At 43.6% G+C, this 21884-nt stretch overlaps 1 protein-coding gene across 1 annotated transcript in view; it reads left to right on the top strand.

Moving 5' to 3' along the window:
* Nucleotides 1–21884, top strand: part of LOC138503895 (mucin-5B-like) — a 365999-nt gene that overhangs the window by 214641 nt on the left and 129474 nt on the right. Inside the window, exon 9 of the mRNA XM_069623966.1 lies at nucleotides 4301–4445. Coding sequence (XP_069480067.1) covers nucleotides 4301–4445 — 145 coding nt within the window. The remainder of the gene's footprint in view (nucleotides 1–4300; nucleotides 4446–21884) is intronic.

The raw sequence follows: 21884 nt of genomic DNA, 5'->3' as shown, positions 1-21884 counted from the left end.
ACATAGGGCCATGCCATAAACACTCGAGCCATCTTCTAACCTGCTCAATGTTCCACACAATATTAATTCCTTATTCGTTCTCTTGCAGTGAGTGGCAAGCTTGTTTCTACCAGCCATCTGATGTGGGAATAAGTGGTTTATGAGAAATAATTTCAGCAAATAGTGTTTCGGGGGAATATTTCTCTTCAACACCTGTCTTGGTTTGATGGCTGTAGATTAGCAGAATTTATTTTTCCCATTTATAACTTTTAGCAGAGGGGGAATAGTGGTGCACTTCCAGTCTCAATTTGTTGAAATGTAATGGTGCCTGTGAAAAACTTCTTAAATGTCTGAATTTTGCCGGTTTTGTAGACAACCTCACACATTGTGTGTAGGTGATGCTCTGCAACTTCAACCACCCATGGAGAGAAGGTTCCTCTTTTGACTAGTGCAGTAATTCTCCGAACAATCGTAGGCGTTGCGGGACAGTCACAACAGAAAGAGCAACACACTGAAAAAACAAAACTGTCCAGCTGTTATTGTAGACATGCCAATTTCTCCGAAAGTTATTGGGCAGACACGCTTCTCCAGCTCCGCTAATGACCCTCTATGGACCTTTGCACAAGAATAGATGACATGCTCTGGATACGTGTCAGAGGTGGCACACAAATCATTCTGAGTACCAAAGGCGGATCAAAGGTCTTTTTTTGGATGGTTTTGAAGCCTAGGGACATCCCTCTCTCTCTTTCTCCCCCTCTCTCTCGTCTCTGATGGTATCTCCTCCCTAACCCAGGCTTCCATTACTCCAGGTTAGTATCCCCTACTGTCTAGGCTTAAAATCGGATGTCTCCCTAAATCAAGGGCTCTGTAAAATCCCTCAAGGATTTTCTACATGTTCCTATTCTAGCCAGATGTTCGTGTTATAAAAGCAATTGGAAAGTGCCTTACACTTATTTAGTGGATTCACTCATGGCCACGACTGCCACCTCTCTTCTCTATTCTTACTGTCTCACCTTTCACCTTACTCCACTCACCACTCTTCTGTCCCTCCTAATGCCCACCTCCACCCTCAGATGTTACTTTTTCACCTGCTCTCCTTCACTACACCACTTTCCTGCTCATCGCCTCTATGCTAGCCTGGCCTTTCCACTGCCACTTCTGTCTTCCTCCCACTACTGCTATCCTCCTCCCACCAGTACTACTCCCTTACGCCCACTCCGACTGCTCTGATTTCTCCCAGCTATCTAAATGTTCTTCTATCACCCTGTAACAACCAGTTCACATTCACTCCTTGCACTAATTTAATCTACTCAATTACCACACCAACATGCACACTCACACTGCAGAACCACTTTCACTCCTGAATAAATATATCATCTGCTGCACAAATCTCCTCCACAAGCCGCCACTCCCTACGTCTTCCTGCTGGTGAAAATGCTTAAAATTATAAAATGTGAAAGGACTCCCCCAGCTAGGACTCATGCTGGAAATGTCCACCTGATTGAATTCACCACTGTATATATGCTTGACTGTCGTTTTGAACAACACAAATCTACCGACGAGAATGTGATACAACACAAAAGTGAAGCAGGACCATTCATGTCCTTCACTAGTAGGCATGCTCTTGTGAAATGGTTCATCCAGATTCTAGCACCTTTTCAATCTGTTACACCGGCTCTCAGCATATTTAACACTACCCTCAGGGATGTCATCCTTAGGTTCGTGTGCATAACGCCAACACCTAAGTGCTAGTCCTGGAAATGAAAGAAGAGCACTTTGAAGCTTTGGCACACACCAGAGCGTGGAAGCAAATACAATGATAAACACATAGTTGGCTCAAGTGCGCCACACTTTTAAACACGTTGAACAGCTCTTGGTTGTGCACCTTTTTGGGAGGTGATGTCAGATTATACAAGACATGGATCCTGGGCAATTTGTGACACACAAGAGGAAAAGCTCTCACTTGCATATAGTCCAGAAAAGGCAACTGGAGAAATGATTTCTTCTTCCACCTCCACACAGGGCAGTCACAGTGGCACCAACACCACCGCTGCAACTGCCACCTAATTACAAAGCCAGCAGAGATCACTAGCACCTCAGTGTGTCCATCGGTCACCAGTCAGCACCCCAGAACACGTCCCTGTCTGTTTTCATTATCCTCTACAGAAGCTCTGCAACTTCAATCCAAAGCACGTTACCCCATTTGGAAAGGCTAAGCCACAGTTTGAGTCAAGATGCAGAAAAGAGTAAAAATGCCCACACTAGGAAGGACAGCAGAGGAAATAGTTGAGCATTATCTCATGGATAAAGTGAAGCAGACTACAGTTCACGCACAGTTGCGTTATTGGCACAGCAAAAGAGGTTGGCAATCTAATATCTTTTGTGTCTTGCCAACAGTATCACTTTCAAAGTGTTTAAAAAAATGTAGAAATCCTGACCAGGCTACCGATAAATCAACACTTCCTGCCCTACGCATATACTCTTCCAGATGATTATGATTTGGAGCAAGCACATGTGAGAGATTTTGCTCTCGATACATTTCCTACAGTGCAGAGACAAAATGTTTTGCAGTTCCTGCCATGTCCAGGCGCTATGGAGAAGCTGACAGGCTCAGAAATCCATTGGCTCAGCTGTTACATCAGAAGAGTGGTGGGGCAACATATCCAATATCCGAAACAGGACCTGCACTAGGCCTTGTAAGACATATTTGTTTAATGGTATTCATCCCTATACACACAATACCATACTAAATCTGTATTCTAGCCTGTCTTGATGCCTTCACAATACCTATATTGGGCTTCTATATAAGTCGACCGGAAACACGCCAGTGCTAGTGGCGGGTTGCCGCCGGACTCGTATCACCGTTTCCGCTACCTGAGATCCTGGTGCCACCGGGACATTCCAGTCCCACCGCCCCCAGATATCAGGCAGCGGTGTGTAAATCCTCATTCCCATGGAGTCCCTTAAGACTCCATGGGAATGGGGACACGGAAGCACCAGAACCAATGCTAATGGTGCCGGTGCTTCCGTGAAAAATCTGTGGGCGGGTGCCGTTACGCCCGGCATGTCAGACCTGTCGGGCACAACGGTCCTCGCCTGCAGATTTGTAGTGTGGCAGTTTGGAAAGGGTGCCTGTACGGTGCGACCGGTACCCTTATTTCCAGATCGCCACACTTGTACTGAGGCCCATTGTCTCCTGAGGCTGCTGCCAAACTAGATTCACCACTTAAAATTGAAGACCCTCTGCATTCAATGGGAGATCTTCATAACGAAAAAGTCCCTGGATTAGATGGCAACGCATGTGAATTTTATGAAAAACATCATGCTTTGTTGGCCCTATACCTTTTAAAACTGCGGGAGTAAGTTATCACATGAGGGTCACTCCCGTCTACTCTCAAAGAAGTGGCGTTTACCCTACATTTAAAACCTAATAAATCATCAAAGGATTGTGGGTCATAGTGTCTGTTTTTTCTTATTAATGTTGATGTTAAAATCTTTGTAAAAGCCATGACTTCACATATATTACCATCAATTTCTTCTTTTGTTCAGCCAGACAAATCTGGAGTTATGCCTGAATGGTCCACAGTATTAAACATATGACGTATGTCCCGTATGCTTGATCAGGCTTAACCAAGAGTTGATCGGCGTGCTGCAAAATTAGATGAGGAGAAGGCATTCCACTCCATCTGCTGTAATATTTAGTTTCCTGGTGATGGAGCAGTCTGGAGTTTGCCCTTCATTGAGGGTTTCTTTCAGTTGTACACTTGGCCCACTGCCAGAGTCTGCATGAATGGTTCACTGACTTTGTCCATGGAGCATGGTAAGGGCACCAGACATGGTTGCCCTCTATAATAATTCTTGCTTGCTTTAGTAATTGAGTTGTTGTAAGATTTGATTGGATTTTAACATTCAGACAGGGACTTCCATTGCGGGGTCCCCTGGTATCTTTTCATTACATGCTAATAGTGTTCTTGTATTCATTATAGCTCCTGCTAATGATTTAGAGCCTATCATACAGATATATCACTTTTTGGGCTGTGCTCAGGGCTTTGTTAGGTTAGGATTGAAAAATAAAAAAATAATTGAGAGTTGAACGTTCCTCTGTTTTGAAAAAAAGTTATTCTAACCTCAATACTTTTACAATGATGCTAAAACCACCAGTGTTATTTGCACTGATATAAAGACATTGCTCAGTTTAGGAATATGTAACACAGGAATTTCTCTAGTTACTCAAGCCTCCCAAAGCCTAATCTCAGCCGTGTTTAGAGTCTATGTTTACCTTGGGCATGCCGTCATTCTTTTCCATCCCACTTTATTCTAGGATGCTACCCTAACTGCCCACCGGACCGACCTTTTCTAGAGGAGACTAGCATGAAGTGTGTGGCTCAGTGTGGCTGCTACGATGAGGATGGAGTCTATTACAAGCCAGGAGAGAAGGTTCCATCCTGTGAGAACTGCCAGATCTGGTAAGATGTTCGTAAATGTGTTCAGATGAGCGAAAACAGTTATGTGAATGTTCAACTACCTCTGATAAACACAACACATTGATGAGACGAAGCTGTTTATATGTCCAAAGCACAGTGAAGCAGATTGTGAATTTGTGTTTTTAAGAATATTTCCCCATTTCATTTTACCCTTCACGTGCATGTGTAGGAAATGTGCTTAATTGTTTTTTTGTCTGAAACATATTCCTTAATTCCTGCTGTCACGCCTGACATCTTTGGTTTGACTGATCGCCAAATCAAGGTAGCCCATTCTTATTTTAAAATGCTTGGTTTGCAGTGTTCACTCAATCCAATGATCTATATAACAGTATTGTTCTGCCGAAGTTTACATCACGGGTCAACATTTCAGAGCGTGTCTGCAACTAGACAAATCAAAATGTTGACGTTTGGCGATCCCTTCTTTGTAAAAAGCAACCGTATACTAGACATCAGCTAAATGCTTTCACTTATGAGATACTTGATTACATATTCAGTGAGAAGTAGCATGACTCAGAGTAAATAAACTAAATCAGCAGGAGCTACACAGTAGTTATAGTCGCTTGCAAAAAAGCATGTTAGCAAATATAAGTGTGTAACCATCGTGATCCAACAAAGAAAGATGTTTCATAGCAGGAGGTGCCAGCAAAAGCACTTACTGCCCAGAAATGTGACAACGATTGGGGAGCCATGAAGAACAACTTTGACACCAACCGCCTGCAATTAGGGAACACTATCGGTATGCAGTCCTCTGCCCATGAGCTATTGATCGCTGGCAACAAGTACTGTATACAGAAGGCCGCAGCAGAAGGCCAAAGTCAGGCCAAACACTGCCCCCATGCCGAACACGAGTGTACGCAGGGTCTGACACTGACAGGTCCATCCTCAGAGCACCCTGGAAAAGGAAAAACGTTGGTGTAGAGAGAAGGTAAGTGAGTGTGCTTGTGTGTGTGTGTGTGTGTGTGCACGCACACATATGTGTATATGTGATATAAGAGCTGTGAGAAGTGTGTCGCACACAATGTTTGTGACAGGGAAAAGAGGGTGTGTTATTCTCTTGAAGAGTGTGTCGGTCTGTCAGATGATACAAAGCAGGTTAAGCCAAAGTATGCAAGCTATACATCCAGATCAAGCACTTTAAAAGAACTATGCAACAGACAATATATTATTTTATGAAATTCACCATGGAAATGTGGGCAGGTCTCAAGTCCTAACCAAGCTCCTAAAATGCAAATTACTTTAGCTATTTAAAAAAAATATATATACTCACTTCATTCAATGTATCATTTTATTTGGAAGATGCATGGTATCTTTCCCATTCAAACATGGCTGCTAGTTTTGGCTTGTTTCTAGAGAGCTTCCTTAGAGACAGTCATCCAAGATGGCTGCCTCCATGGAGAGCTCAGAGCTCGAAGAGTTCCGAGATGGGCAGGAATGGGTGGGATTAACCGTAGGGATTAGCATGGCTAAGGGCAGGGAATGGGAGGGATTCAATAACCAAACAACACCAAATATACTGTGTATCCCTCCTCAAATGTCATTTTCATTTAAAAGAATCACAGACCCTCATCCAAAGCCCACATTTGAAGCTCTTGTGTTAAAGCTCTTATTTTAAAGACAACAGTTTCTACCTAACAGTACCGCTTTCAGCACCACCTAATAGCCGAAACTAAAAACACATATAATGAAGGCTATATATGCAAATGAAGAAAGATATGAAGGCTGCAAAAACATTATACTTGAGGAGAAAAAATAGAGTCACAAATGTTAAAAAGGAAACAACACAAAATGATTACTTGAAATGACTTGAGTACCAGCCTTATACCTACAGTTGTTCAAGTAATAGAGTGCAATCACTATTTAGCCTCCAATCTAAGACAATCAGAAAATTGGACCTATGAAATCACCATGGCCCAAGGTGCTGGAATGACCAAGGAGGTCATAGCCCTAGGAGGGATGGAAATGGCACCTAGGAGATCACTACCTTAGTCACGTTCATGTGCTCAACAGCATTGATTCAGTCTTTGTACCACTCTTTGATGGGTCCAGCCACAGTTTCAAGTTGGCTAGGTGACTCAACTGGATTTGGGCAGTACAGCATGTATGAACAAGCAGGGACTGCTCAACAGGGATCTCAAAGTAGAATAACAGGAAGCTTATGTCTTGTCATGTCTATATGGCTTATAGTCATCTAAAAGGGGCCCAATTGGCAAGGACAGCTTTAGCAGGCATGCTAGGCTCAGAGCCAAAAATGCTGTCAGGCACATGAGAAATGTGTTCTTTTGATCAGAGTTTTGAAAGTGGCATGATTTCTCAAAACTGTCTCCAATGATTCAGAAGAAATGCTGAGAAAAACTAATGAAAAGGTAATTCCCTTGGGCTTAAATGTGTAATGGATGTCTACAAAGAGAACACAGATTTTTCTCCTGTTCATCCCAGATATTATGCTGATTTAAATACTGGTGAACTGCCTCCACTCTGGTTTCTTAAGTCTCCTTGTGAAAGGGTCCTCAATGCAGGCAAAGTTTCTTCCTGCAGTATCCTTTCTATCTCCGCCTGGATGAACTTCATATGGGTAATCCTTCGGTCCATCAAATCATGTAGTCCTATCTAGTGAATGTATTATGATTTTTTGCCACAGGCAAATCCCATGTCAAAACCATGGTGGGGCTTTGCAGGCCTCTTGTGTTGATTTATGCTCCAGACAGAGACTTAGATCTAGAGTCTCAGGCTTATTGGTCAGCTTTCCTTAGCCAGACATATCTTTCGAAACTCCTAAAGAAGGGTTGAGGCTCTCTAGAAGACTTAACCTGCTTCCTGTCCATTTGTGTGTTTTGCTATACTTTGAAAGATGTGTCATTCAGGGCAGGGCCACTAGTGGAGGGTGTTTGGAGGGTTCTGAAGAGATTTGCAAGCAGTTTTGGAGTGTTGGTGTTTGTGTTTGCCATAGTTCAGTTGTTATTGTCTATATGTGTGCTCCTTTCTTTGCTTAGTCTTTATCCAGTGATGTCTTTGTTTTCTCCTGGTAGAAATAGTGCAAAATGAATCTGCCCTTTGCTCCTGTCCCTTTTCCCTTTTGTTCCCCCAGAAAAAAAATTAAAAACCAAATAAAAACATTCCTGTCTCCATCGGCTTCCCAAAAAATACCAAAAAAGCCAAATAAAGTCGTTTACCCTTTCCAATAGTTTCTTGGTATGTTTATTGTTGTTTTCCATCTGTACAGTAATTTGGTGTTTGTGTTGTGTCTTGTTTCCTGGTTGTGCTTCTCTGTATCATTTTGGCTCTTTGGTGCTCTTGTGCTGGATTGAAATATCCTTTTCTCTAAGTCTGAAGAGGTGAAATATGTGCATGTGGCACTGGAAAGGGTTGAGAAGGGGAGCGGTAGTTCTTCTTGCAGATGAAGACAGGTTTCCAGATGATTGATTAGAATGGTGGGACCTCATGCTGTTTATTGGCCCTGGTTCATAGTAACATACCAAACAGCATCCACAGGCTTCTGAGTCAGCAGTGAAGACTGAGGCATTGAGCGTGGTCTCAGGATTAGGAGGAATGGAAGAAAACACTGGACCGTCTAAGGACATCCCCTTACACACACTGACAGTGGAGGCAGGCCCTCTGTTGGAGGCCCCCAATGCGGAAATTTCTGTGGTAGAGTAGGAGGGCATATAGGTGGTCCTATAAGAGGGCACACACGTTCTGTTTGTGTTGCAAGCTGGGGCTGTTGCTACAAGCACCAGGAAACACAGTGCAATAGTTCCAGGTCGGATGGGGGCCATTACAGAAAAGGATGTTGCCTTTAATAACCAAGACTAGCGTGCAGATAAGGGGTGTTACTTAGGGCAGAGCCCAGAAAAAGGACCAGCCTGCCTCATTGATGCATGAGGCTTTGAACCTACCTGAGCGAGAGTAGATTGAGGAAGGAAATGTAGAGATGGTGGAGGTGGAGACTCACTCTGAACCTGTGATTTGGGGGTCAAATCAGACACAGGAGTCCAAGAATGTAAAGAACTAGAGCCATACATTGCCCATGCTCTTGAGTGTGGCCCTATTGTGACTTCTCGAAGGGGAAGACTGTGAAGGCTGATGTGTGTGAGATATTCTGCATGATAAAAAAGGCTGCGGCAAAACAATCAGGGGCAGAGAGGGTGAGGCAGTGCCCTGGGGATGATGGTCTTCCACAAACCTATTTACTGGTGGCACTAGGAGATTTACTGGGTGCAACCTCCACCACTGACCCACCAGTGACCCTGTTGCCACCACAGCCCTCTACACAGGTGGTGATGATGCAGGTCAAAGTACCTCCCAAAACTAGGGTGCAGCATGACATCATTGTTCCATACGGCCTGCCAAGTGTCAGGGAACACCTTCACCCAGCCAGTCTTCCCATATAGTGCCAATAGCACTGGTGACTGTGAGCATCATCATGCTTCTGTTGTCAGCTTCAACCCAACAAATGGTTGGGGGCATCACGCCACTAGCAGTGCCAGCATTTGTAAGTAATACACAGGAATGGGTGATGAGGTATGCATGTACCTCATGGTTGCATTGCCTTTTGCCTTTCAGCTGTGGGGAGCTTGACTAAACAACACTTGAAGCTGCCATAGAGAGGCGATTTCTGTGGCACAATCCATCCCTCCCATAGGAAGCTGTGCAGGAGGTATAGGGTCAGGCAGTAATGGAATAGTGACTGTTCTTATCTGGAGTCTCCCCACACGTGAGAGAGGAAGCACTCTGTCTTAATGTTCATGGGTAGCCCATGCCTTTAGTTAGTGGCAGCACTCTGTGTTTATGGGGCATATAAGCATTCTGTGGGAGTGCACATGAACTTTAGGGGGTGTCTGTACTCTGTGGGAGAGCCCTAACTCTGGCAAGTGGTGGTAGTTGTACTTAATAAAGTCAGCAACTGGTCAGGGTTTCTCAGTTACAACACGGGGGAGAGCCTAGATTTGGTGACACAAATGGATTTGTGTTTGTGTGTGTTGATGAGGTTAGCGATGATAAACGTATGGCAAATGGGTTAGTGTGCAATAATTAGCATTTGGTTGTGAGAAGAGTGAGGTGGTTTTAGATGACATGATAACGGGGGATGTGGGTGAGATTGAGCAGATTCATGGCACGTTTCTGCAATATGCATTTGTGAGCCCATGTCCTCATACGTGTGCGTATGGCATGTGGCTGTAGGAAACACATTTTAATGTCAATCTGGCATAGACAGGCAGGGGTTCCGGCCTCTGGCCATGTAGAGGCCATAACAGATGCAAACAGGCAATGCCTTGTCCTTATTTTAGCTGATGATACCAGTGATGAGGATGCCATGGAAAGGTGGGATATAAAGAGAAGGAAGTGGCACCTTATTGGTTGGTGGGCAAGAGGCAGAGGATATGGTAAAGGGAAAATAGACTGATCCTAGTGGAAGAGAACTGCATGGGAAGGAGAAAACAAGCCATTACGTATTTAATAATCAGTGGAAAAGCTGAAGGAAGGTGAAACTAGTCACTATTTGGTGTGAAAAGCTAGAGGCAGAGGAACTGGTCACATGGTATGGGACACTTTTCTGAGGCTAGTGGAACAGCACTGCAAGGAGAAAAAGTCCATAAGCAGTCACCATTTCCCAGTAATAGCTGGAGGAGGTCTGAGCTGATCGCAGTTTGGCGCAAAAAGCTAGAAGTGGAGGAGGTTGTCACGTGACCAGGGACATTTCTCTAAGCCTGGTGGAAGAGGACTACAGGGGAAATAAAAAGGCAATCCTTTAAGAATCATTAATTGCTTGGACAAGCTAAAGTGGAGGATAGAGCTGGTCACCATTTATTGTGAAAAGCTAGAGGTGGAGGAGCTGGTCACGTGACCAGGGACAATCCTCTGAGCCTGGTGGAATAGCAACGTAAAGTCTGAATAAACAAACAAGCTTTTACTTTGTGACTATTTGGTGGGAATTCTAAAGGCGTACAAAGCTAGTGACCATCCGTCTAAAGAAACTGGGGCAGAGGAGCCGGTCTTGTGACCAGGGACACCCCTCTGAAACTGGTGAAAGAACACTGCAAGGGAAGAAAAGCAATGAAGCCCTTAAGAAGTCACCACTTGGCAAGAGAGAGAAGACGTTGGAAGGCACAGTTAGTCAGCATTGGGCACACAAAATTGATCCGGGCCTGGTGGAAAAGCACTAAAGATGCTTTAAACACATCAAAAACACATGCTTCCTGTTGCATTACAAAATATGTTTTGATCTCACTCTGTTAGAAACAGTGGAAATGATTAGAACCAGAACACAACAGTGCATTTGTATACATTCATCCTAAACATAAATCAAACTCTTAGACATGTAATACATACATTTCCTTCATTATTCTAGCCATATGTATATATCTTGAAAAGTTGAACTACTTCCCCTCTCATAATTATCATTCATTGAACGGGGATGCCAAGGGTAGTATAGCTCAGTGGCAACAAGCTTGTCTTGGAAGCAAGATGACACAGCACAACACAGGTTCAAATCTCTTCGCTATTAAGCACGTTAAAAATAACCAAATATAATTATAATTGTAATTATGTTTCATTCCTTGTAGCAGGGGGTCTTCTTCTTGGGCTATGCTTTCCATTGAAGTGGCTGATGATTAAGGTTCCTCAGGTACATGAACAAATAGGATCAGTCTACACTCTATATACGACAACATTTCACAATAAATATATAAAATAAGTAGTATGTCTACATACCCCAGAGGGTATGTATTTTATGTATTTTATAAGGGGAAATGCTGTAGGCTTCATAAGGCTTTGAGCACTGCCCCACAGGCCCATCTGCTCCCGCACGCCTATGTTCCTCGCAGCCACAGGCAGGACTTACTGATTATCTGCCTTCTTTCTCTAGGCCATCGTTCGAACTCAGTTTCCCAGAGAAAATTATGAGAAAAGACCTTCCTGAGCAGCCCCGTCAGTCTGCTCGGTTGTGGTGCCTTTCTGAATCCATCTTCCACCTATTTCAGCTATCATCTAACATCTAACTGCAAACATAACTTTGTGTATTTCTTCTAAACACAGGGCCTATACTGCACTGCCTTATCTATAACCTAAGCAACCGCAACATTAGCGCATTTGTTGCTCCGTCTATGTTATATGTGGGTAGCTAATATGTGTCAAACCTACCTAGAAACAATACATTAATCTTTGCTGAACACGTTCTGCTCACAAAATGATGCATGCTAATAGGTTTTTCTCAGCCTGAACCTTTTTGGGGGGCTGGTACGCTATACGAGCATCCCAACATTCCCCTCTTTAGTTAATATTCCATTAACTAACCCTTCTGTCTCCTTCCTCCTATACTCATCATCTGTGGGTATCCAAGCCCTACACACATGACATATACTACCCATTCTTCAGATATATTCTTCCAGAGCACCCATCGTAAAGCAACACCCTCCATCTCCTGCTAAATCAACACAGTGTTCTTCATAGTTCTCTGGTGGGGGTGTGGTCAGGGTGTACGGAGGCCCGAGAGCCTGCTCTATTTTCATCATCCTTGGTTTTATAACCCCATCCCATCCATCAGTCATGGTGTACCTGTGTTGTGATAGGAGGAGCTATACCCACTGTTATTGACACCACCATCATTGTACTCTTTGGCAGGGTCTTCATACAGCTCAGGATCATCTGACATGAACAAAAAAGCACAAGCAGAAAAAAAACAACTTTACAGCTATTTCTAACCACAACAGGGACAATGAAAACAATGAATCGCACCAGTCATCATCATTCCCTCTAGCCTCTTTTTCCATGGCGATCCTCAAATTGTGAAGGGCCCCTATCACATGGGTCAAGGACCCATTATCTGGATCACTTGGGGGGATGCATGGTTAATACTCTGTTAACTAACCCTTCTGCCTCCTTCCTTTAATTATCAACTTTTGTTATCCAAGCCATACACATGATGTTAACTCCCCCCTCCATGGGTATATTCTTCTGGGGTATCGATCATAATGCAACACCCTCCATCTCCTGATAAATCAACCCAGTAATCAACATAGTTCTCTGAGTCTGGTGGGGGTGTGGTCAAGGTAGACGGGGGCCTGAAAGTCTGCTTTTTTTCATAATTTGGGTCTTACAACCCCATTCCCAGAAAGGCCCAGTGGGATGGGGCAATGTTCTGCGCAGCATCCTGAGAGTCTGTCCAGTGCTGTAAATATGACACTATGTGCAATGTGTTAAAAATGTATTGACAAATTGCTGCACGTTCGGGACAAACCAGTCCTGGATATCCACACCAATGTGTTGTTTCGAAACATGGACTGGGTAGTGCAGCTGCTCAAAAGCAACCATTAGCAACTCTCATGGCATTACTACTTGACCTGTAATGTTTTGCCTCTGAAAAAAATACCTCGGACTGTGAGCACCCCCTTTTTGCCCAGGTGCCTTTTGCTCCTGGTGTGCCTGTCCTTGTAATTCAATTATTTGTGTATGTGGTACTGCAGTGTATTGGAGTGCTAACTCCAACTATTGTATGGCCACCTCGTGGTAGGCAGTAACATCTGGGTGCCCTAAATATGCAGCTTCTTTGGCAGGCTTATCTGCAGCATGATTGCTGAGTGAAAAAATGTCTGTATTTTGAGTGTGGGCTGTGCATTTAACCACTGATACTAAGGTTGGGTGGGGCAAGGCCTAAATAAATCTTTCCAACAGGGCCACATGCTGTACAGGCATGCCATTTGACCTACAAAACCCCTCCTTTTCCATCTGGATAACCATGCATGTACGGTGGTGGTCGCGTACGCAGAATCTGAATAAATGGTCACCAAGCATCCATGGGATGCTTCTTGTGCTTCAAGTAATGCTTGGTAAATGTTTTTGAACAACAATCTCATATTCCCCAGCTACAAGGTGTGCCACTGCTGAACCTGTTTGTCTCTGAACAGTCACCTGACCAATTATCGATGACCCACCAACGAAGAGTACCTCTTCCTCCTCAAGTGCATCTTTCTGTGCTTGTACTAAGTAATTTTAGGGCCTTCATAAGTAGCACAGTCTTGCACTTTCTCTCCTACCCCAATAGGTATTATAAAAACATGGCAGGGTTACAGTGCACTAATCTTAGAATGGCTTGCTCCAGATCCAGGAAACACAACCATACCTACCTTGTGGGTATTCACATTAAGTATACAAAAGGAAGGTAAACATTCAGTGTCATCACTCATGAGGGACAGAGAGACCTACACATCCTAGGGCAAACTCCCAACCATGTAATATAAGATAACGATTTTTTAATTAGATCTATACAGTCCCTGATCCCTTAGGACTAAGATATATTGTTCAATAAATACCTTGACAGCAACTTTGGGATTAATGCCAATGCTCCCGGGCAACCTTTAATTGTGGCTATCGCTGTTTTCCTTTATATAGGAATGTCAGTGTACTTCCTCTTCCTGACATAGAAAAAATGATTAATATATCCCAAACTGAATAATGGGTGCTATACTGACCTTCAATCTTTTTTAAAACTCGATAGGATAGCTCTAACATCGGATTATCTGGGTGCTCCGGTGGAGAAGGAACCAATCTCTTTTTTTTTTAGTTCATATCGGAACATAATCTACAGTAACTGGAGACATAAATGTCAAATAACGTCAAACCACAAGATTAGTAGCTTCACGTAAGACTCTAAATTAGTCTACTACTCTCAAGAAAGTCATAGATGCCAACTTACTTGGGGGTGACTTTGTGCTTCTTTAAAGGTCTCATTCGCAGTATAGGAGGCACGGTATGGTCTTGCCATTATTCAAAAGTCTATGGGACCAGAAATATCTTCATTAATGGTTTCAAGGATTTATCCCCAAAAGGGGCCTCCAATACATTGCTGACCAAAGGAGATGAAACATTGAATATCATCCATCCATACCTCAGTGATGCTGAATTCAACACTCAGGGGATACCAGTTGTAAAAACTGCGTGTCTTGCAGTGTTTACAAAATGGCCGCCATTTATATTCAGCACGTCATCGTGCCTAACACGATGGCATCATCACACCCGCTGTAGTGACGTCATGCGTCTCCTACCACAATCAGACTAAATCCCTAAAACTAAACCATGGCTAGACCAGCCGAATCCACCCTCTTTCTCCCCAATGTGGCAACTAGAGGTTTCAGAGGCATGTACCTATGAATTCTCCTGTAATTCAGCAGACATATTTATTTCTTCACAGTAAACACCAATCTGGTCAATCCAATTTGTATGTTTCTATATCACCCAATCACAAATTAAAAGGATTTGGTATCCATGTCTTGCTCGTTATGAATATCAACTCCTCCTGAAGATACAATACTATCACCAATGAACACAATGGGGGCCATTACGAGTTTGGAGGCAGCCATGGCGCTATTAGCGCCATGGCTGCCTCCAAACCCGGGTCTGTGTCCGGTCTGGCTGAATGGGGATTTACCGGGACATTCCGACCTATGCGGAACCGGTAAGTCCCCATTCAGTCTCAATGGGAATGGGGAAAGCGCTAATATGTGGGCCCGTTATTAGCTCCAAGGTCCCTTAACGGTCAGACCAGCTGTTCCTGCTGTGACCCGCTAAGGGACCTTGGAATAAGGCGGTAAAGGTTAACCGGCACCGGCATCCTTACCGGTGCCCGTAAACCTTTACTGGCCAACTCGGAATGACCCCCAATGTCATAACATAATGTCACCAACTTACTAATGATCTCATCACATGGTAATTGTTCCAAAGTACAGCATATAACACATGTGTTGTCGATATGTTGCATCCATTACATTTGTTCATACAATGCAAATCACAGAATTCACTACTCCTCACCCCTCAACATTGAATGGAAAACCAGAGTGATCCAAAAATGTAGGCATCAAATGCCATTATGGCACTATGCCATAACACATTCTCATTCATACCCTTAATATGACTTTTGGTTAAGAAAATCAGTTTTTGTTCTAACTTCAATAGCCTGTTGGTCATCTGGTCTTGAGACAAACCCTTATTATGCTTGAGGATTGTCTACTCAAAAGAATTGTGGGTATGTCCTTTGTCGATAAAGTGTTTCACCATAGTGGTTGTTGCACCCGGTTTTTGATACAGCTCCTATGCTCAATCATCCTGGTTTTGTAATTCCTATTTGTTTTCCCAATGTACATGCAGGGACATGGGCACATACTGAAGTAAATGACTTTGGGCCTCATTACTAGGTGGGCGGTAAGGGATACTGGCCACCATTAAGGAGACCGGTGCCAGTAATCCCTTACTGCCCAATTCCAAGGTCCCTTAGCAGGAACCGTAAAGGACGTGTGGTCTGACCACACGTTCTTTACGGGAACCGTTAAGGGACCTTGGAGCTAATAACGGGCCCGCAATTAGCGGACCTGTTATTAGTTCCTTCCCCCTATGGGGGCTCAAATGGGAATGGGGAATGGCATATGATATGGGAACTTACCAGGTCCGCCTAGGTCGGAATGTCTCGGTAAGCGGTAAGTCCCCACTCCACGGACTAATAGCGCTATGGCTACCTCCAAATTTGTAATCAGGCTCTTTGTCAGTATTAGAATTGGTGTTTTCAGTAATTGTCCACTCTCGTGCTAAGCCCAAATACACGTTCATGTTTTTTTTGTTAGAGGACACATACACATGGGTAATGACCTGTCACCCGGGGCAGATACCACATTTCTACAGCCAATATCATTTTTCATTACCATATTCCGAATGGTGGTACTCTTCTTCAAAGCTACTAAGGGTTTGTCAACATCTTTTTTCATAATTTTCTTCCAATTTTAATTGATAATTCCCTTGATTTTATAGGAAAGATTGCTAAATGTATTGACAAACACCAAAGGACTTTCATTTATATCTTTCCTCTCTTTGACTTTGTGTTCCAATAGTGCCTCTCTGTTATTACTAAAGGCTCGTTTAGCCGCTCTCTTAACCAATGAGTACAGATAACCACAATGAACCAATTTGTCCATCAGTATGTTGGCTCCATTCTCATACGATATGTTGGTGCTCGCATTGTGTTTAAGGCACATGGACGGCCCAAAATGAAGGTTGTCTTTGACATGCTTCGCATGATGGCTCCCATAGTGCAAAAATGCATTTTTGTCAGTGGTTTTGGTATAGGACCTCACAAGCAGAGTTCCCTGATGTTGGTAAATCATGATATGAAGGTAGTTAACTTGACTGTTATTTAAATTAACAGTAAACTTGAGGTATCTGTTTTGTTCATTTAGCCACTTGATAACATTGTTGGCTTCTTCATGGGCTGGACAAAATTACTTCATATGCAGAGGCCATCTGTGTGGTTCGGGTAGATTTATATTGCTCAAGAAACGGCTGCAGCGCCGTTAAACACTGAGCACCTTACTATGAGGCCCCTTTGCGGGACCCGACCTGAGCAGCTAGTCTAGACCATCTGTTAAAGTAGGGACCCGCAAAGGGACCTTGGTGCTAAGTACAGTACCGCAATTTGCGGTACCGTACTTAGCGCCTTCCCCAGTCCCATTGAGCCCTATGGGCAAAAATGGGAATGGGGTAGGCCCAATGTTCAATGGGGAATTACCACCCCGCCAACCTTGGAATGGGGTGCTAATTCCCCATTAAACATTGGCAGACTCGTTACGATACCGGCACCAACCATGGTGCTAATAGCGCCATGGTTTAGCGCCAGTATCGTAATGAGAGCCTTTGTCCGCAAGCAATTTTAGTAGTTCAATTGAATATCTCCTCTGTAGTGATGCACACTAAGAAGTCATCTACATACTGAATGATCATACTTGGTACATGAATGTGACACAATACATGTGCAGTACTCTCTTAAAAATACGCTGAGATTCGCGGCACCCCTGATGTGTTTTGGTGTGTTTGAACCCTTGCCTGTGATAGGGGAAGGCAGTAAGGTATTGAGAATCAGGGTGTAATGGGATAGAAAAGAACACATTTTTCAAATCAATAACAATAAAATCTGTGACCTCAGTTGGTATGTTGCAAAGAATCAAGGCAGGGTTTGGTACAAGTGAGAACTATGTTATTTAATATGCATAAATCCAGTATCCTCCTCCAACTTGATTCCTTCGTTTTTTGACAGGGTGTATCACTGTGTGACATGTAGATTCTGAGGGCTCTATGATGCACTGATGCCATAATACAACAATTGCTTTATGCATTCCCTTGTCTGTGTCTCTTGACAATGGGTATTGTCTCACTCTAGGTAACACTGCTCCCTTAATACGTACTGCCCTTATGCTCATCAAGAGTCTATGTCATGGGGGTTGTCGGTCTACAAAGTGCTTGGGACTTGTAGCAGGTCCTCCTGTAAGTGTGCAGGCATGCTTCTAGCAAAACGTACAAGACATTGGACATTCCCATAACAAATCATTAGTAGTATACTGAAGTTGTGGGAAAGTTGTTGCTGTCTGCGACTGACTTGACAGCTTCCTCTCTTTGGCACCATCTGCTCGGATTGTGAGGGCGCTTTCAACTAATACTGTACTGGAGTGCAGTTTCCATCTGGTTGATGACCCACTCCTTGGGAGCCTGCAGGAACTCGATCAGCGTTACGTTGACTCACAACACGAAGCAATGATCTTGGCCACACCCCCCTGCCTCATTCCCAATACGCCCTCCGCTACAACATCCACCTGGAGGCAAAGCCGGGGCAAAGTTGGGCGAAAATTGTTGCTGCGTTCAGCTGTCCGCTGCAGGAACGCGGCGCTGTGGCCATGCTACCTTGTATCCTCACTTCTTACCCAGTGCATCCAGGTTAATCATTTCCTGGCATCAGGTTCTCCTTCAAGGTACTGGTTTCATTACTGATAACTTTAACAATACCCATTTTATCATCTCCTGAAAGCCTTCATTCAGATGTCAGGCTTACAAATACTTGTGTTAAATCCAATCTCATTCATCCCTTGGTTTCTAACATTATTGCCACTACTGACATGGCTCTCTTGAACAACAGGTCACTATGCAATAAATCCAACGCAGTCCTGGACATATTCCTCAGATTAAACCTTCACTTTTTATGTATTACTGAAACTTGGATTTTACCCCACAACACAACTGTTGCTGCTTCTCTAACTACATTTTTGTCCTCTTTTGCCCACATCCACTGAGCCACCAGTCACAGGGAGGGGGGCACTGGCATACTCATTCATTCTCCTTTCTCTTCTATTCCTCCTCTCGTTGCTATTCCATCTAATTCTTCCTTGAATTTATATAGAAAATCTTTACCTCACTGTACGCTATCTCATTTATTAATATCTATTGTCCTTCTGGACCGGTTGGCTCATTTTGTGATGACATCGACCATCTCGTGTCCCATATCTTGCCTAGTCTCACTCCTCTTGTACTACTAGGGGACTTTAACCTCCACCTCTCCTCTGTACTCTCTTCTACTCCCTTTCTCTCAGTTCTTGACTCCCACTTTCTTTCGCCTCTTTTGACCCCTCCCACACACATATCTGGTTCTTCTCTTGATTTAACCTTCCTTTCAACTTGTACTGCTTCCCCAGTATTAGCTCTACCTGTCTTTCAGATCACCATCTACTTTCAGTATCATTTCAGTCTTCATTCCCAAGAACTCCTCTGTTTCCTTTATCCCCAAAAACAAATTTCAGTGTGACCTACGCAGCTTTAATCCTACACTTTTTTACGACACTTGTACTGCTATTCTTCCTTCTTCCTCATTCATCTCCGTCCTTAATGCTGATGAGGCAGCATCTGCTATTTCCTAATCTCTTTCCTTTCGTCTTCATCAACTTTATCCTTCGTCTGCTTTCCACCCTACCCAGAAACCTTCTTAACCCTGGCTTCCCCCTCACTTGGCTATATGATACATCTTCTCCGCTGACTCGAAAGGCGTTGGCTTAAGTCTAAATCTGCATCTAATCATTCTTCCTACTTCTCTTATCACACTCTCTTTGACAATCGTCTACTCTCTGCAAAGCGTGTCTACTTTTCTGATCTTCTTCACACTCAATCTACCCATCCTAGATGTCTTTTCAAATGCTTCCATGACTACTCTCTCCTCCCACTCCTGATCTTTCTCTTAACTCCACCCTGTCCACTTCTGATTTTGCTAATTTCTTCTGCTCGAAAGTTCTCTCTCTCCGTCAAGATATTGAAGCATCTCTTCCCCTAGGCATATAATCTCTTTCTCCCTCTACCCCTTCTGCCTTTATTTCTCACTGTGTTCTCGTTTCTAATAAGTTTTTCTCCTGCTTGCCAAAGCCCACCCCACTACTACTGTCACTGATCCAATTCCTTTTGCTCTCATATCCAAGGCCTATCCTCTTCTTATACCCTATATTGTCTCTTTCTTTAACACTGCCTCTCTACCTCTGTTTTTACTGTTTCCTTTAAACAACTTCCACCCTATCTCTCTTCTGCCATATCTTTCTAAGCTCTTAGAGCTTCTTGTGTATTCTCAGATCTAATCTTTTGTCACTGATCTCTCTCTTCTTCCTCGATTTCAATCTGGGTTTCGTCCTCTCCACACTACTGAAACTGCCTTGATTTATGTCCTCAACTCTCTTCTTTTCAGCTCGATACTCCAAACATTCTTCCTTTCTCAGTCTTCTTGACCTATCTGCTGCATTTGACACTGTAGATCACTCTTTGGTGAGGCGTCACATACTTCCTTTGGTCTTAAGGGTTCTGTTCTATCCTGCTCCTATCCGTCCAATCAAACTTTCACTGTCTCATGGGGAAGCAAAACCTCTTTGTCCTCCCCCCTTGATAATGGGGTACCCCAAGGGTCAGTCCTAGGCCACTTCCTTTTTTCATTGTACACCTCACAACTCTCTGCCATTATCTCTTCTTTTGGTCTCTTTCATCACTTATATGCAGATGATACTCAACTTTTTCTATCCTTTTCTTCTTTTACTCTTGATATCCACCACACCCTCACATCTTGTTTTACTGCTATTAAATCTTGGATGTCATCTCACTTTCTCATCCTTAACGCAGAGAAGACGGAGGTCCTGTTCTTCCTTGTCAACACTCCTCCTCCTGCACCCCCATTCATATCTTTCCCTCCCTCTAATCTCCCAATCTCCACTACAGCTCGCAACCTTGGTCTCCACTTTGACTCCAACCTTTCCTTTTCTATTTCTCTCACCTCTCGTTCCTGTCATTTCCATCTTCATAAAATTCATAAAGCTTGCCCCTTATTTTCCAAGCATCCAAACTCCTAATCTCCTCGCTTATTTTCTCCCGACTCTTTTACTGTTCTACTACTCTCGTTGATCTTCCAAGCTCTTGTCTTGCCCCGCTAAGATCAGTCTTTAAATCTTCCATATGTCCACTTTCTATTCTTCCCTATTGAGATTCTATTTACTCCTCTCTAACTACATTTGGTTGCTACCATTCCATTTTTCAAATAAAATTTCACTTCCTTTGCATTGTCTTCAAATCCCTCTATGGACTTGCACCTAGCTACCTTGCTGCACTTTTATCTTTCCATACTTTGTCTCGTTCTCTATGGTCTTCCGCTCTCTTTTGACTTGTGGTTCCTCATCCTCCATGTGTCTAGTCTCACTTCCGATCCTTTCAGCTTCTTGTTCCTCTGAACTGGAATGCCCTTCCACTTCTCCTTCGTTCTATCACTGTTTATTCTCTCTTTTGTACTTCCTTGAAAGCCTACCTCCTTCAAAATCCCTGAATTATTGCTACCTGGATTTGTTTGTTCAACCGCATAACCATTTTTTGTTATTGTACCGTACCCTGTTTTAAAATGTTCAGTGCTTTGGTTTAAGGTGCTTTATAAAACACAAATAAAATACAAATACAAAATACAAATCATTATTTGACATGGGCTATAGACTTAAAAAATCATCTCACCATCATTGTCAACCTCTTCAAACAGCTGTCCGTCTGACACCACACTCAATGGTTGAGCAGAGTCAATACACAAAACTGTACGCCACTCATCTCCCTCTTCGTCAGTCCCTATGAGCACTGTCATATAGTCTGCAATCAACACCCCGTCCAAATGAAATGTGATAATGGTACCCGGGGCATGGTCTTGTTACACTTCTGGGGCCTCATCATGAGTGTGGCGGTAACCCTTAAATGCGGCAGTAGCGCTATTACTACCGCATTTAAGGGTCCGCTAAATCATGACCTTGGCGGATTTCCCCCAGCTCTGAGTTGGGGGGAAATCTGTGGCAAATTTGACGATTTTCGGTGCGCTTACCGCCGGCAGGAAATCCGCCGGCGGTAATAGCGCAAATTTTCCCCATTGGTCCCAATGGGGAATGAGGAATTCCCGAATGGGCCCAATGGGGAATGGGCAATAACCATTCCGCCAAACCCATGATCCGGTGCTAATAGCGCCGGGGAGTTTGGCGGTAGGGCTATTAGCCCAACTTGTGATGAGGCCCCTTGTCTAAACAAAAATCCCAACAGCACCATCCATGGCTTATTTTGGATGACTGG

Source organism: Ambystoma mexicanum, chromosome 11 (genome assembly GCF_040938575.1).
Source record: "Ambystoma mexicanum isolate Mex_15411 chromosome 11, UKY_AmexF1_1, whole genome shotgun sequence".
NCBI lineage: Eukaryota > Metazoa > Chordata > Amphibia > Caudata > Ambystomatidae > Ambystoma > Ambystoma mexicanum.
This window is presented reverse-complemented; position numbering and strand designations above follow the sequence as displayed.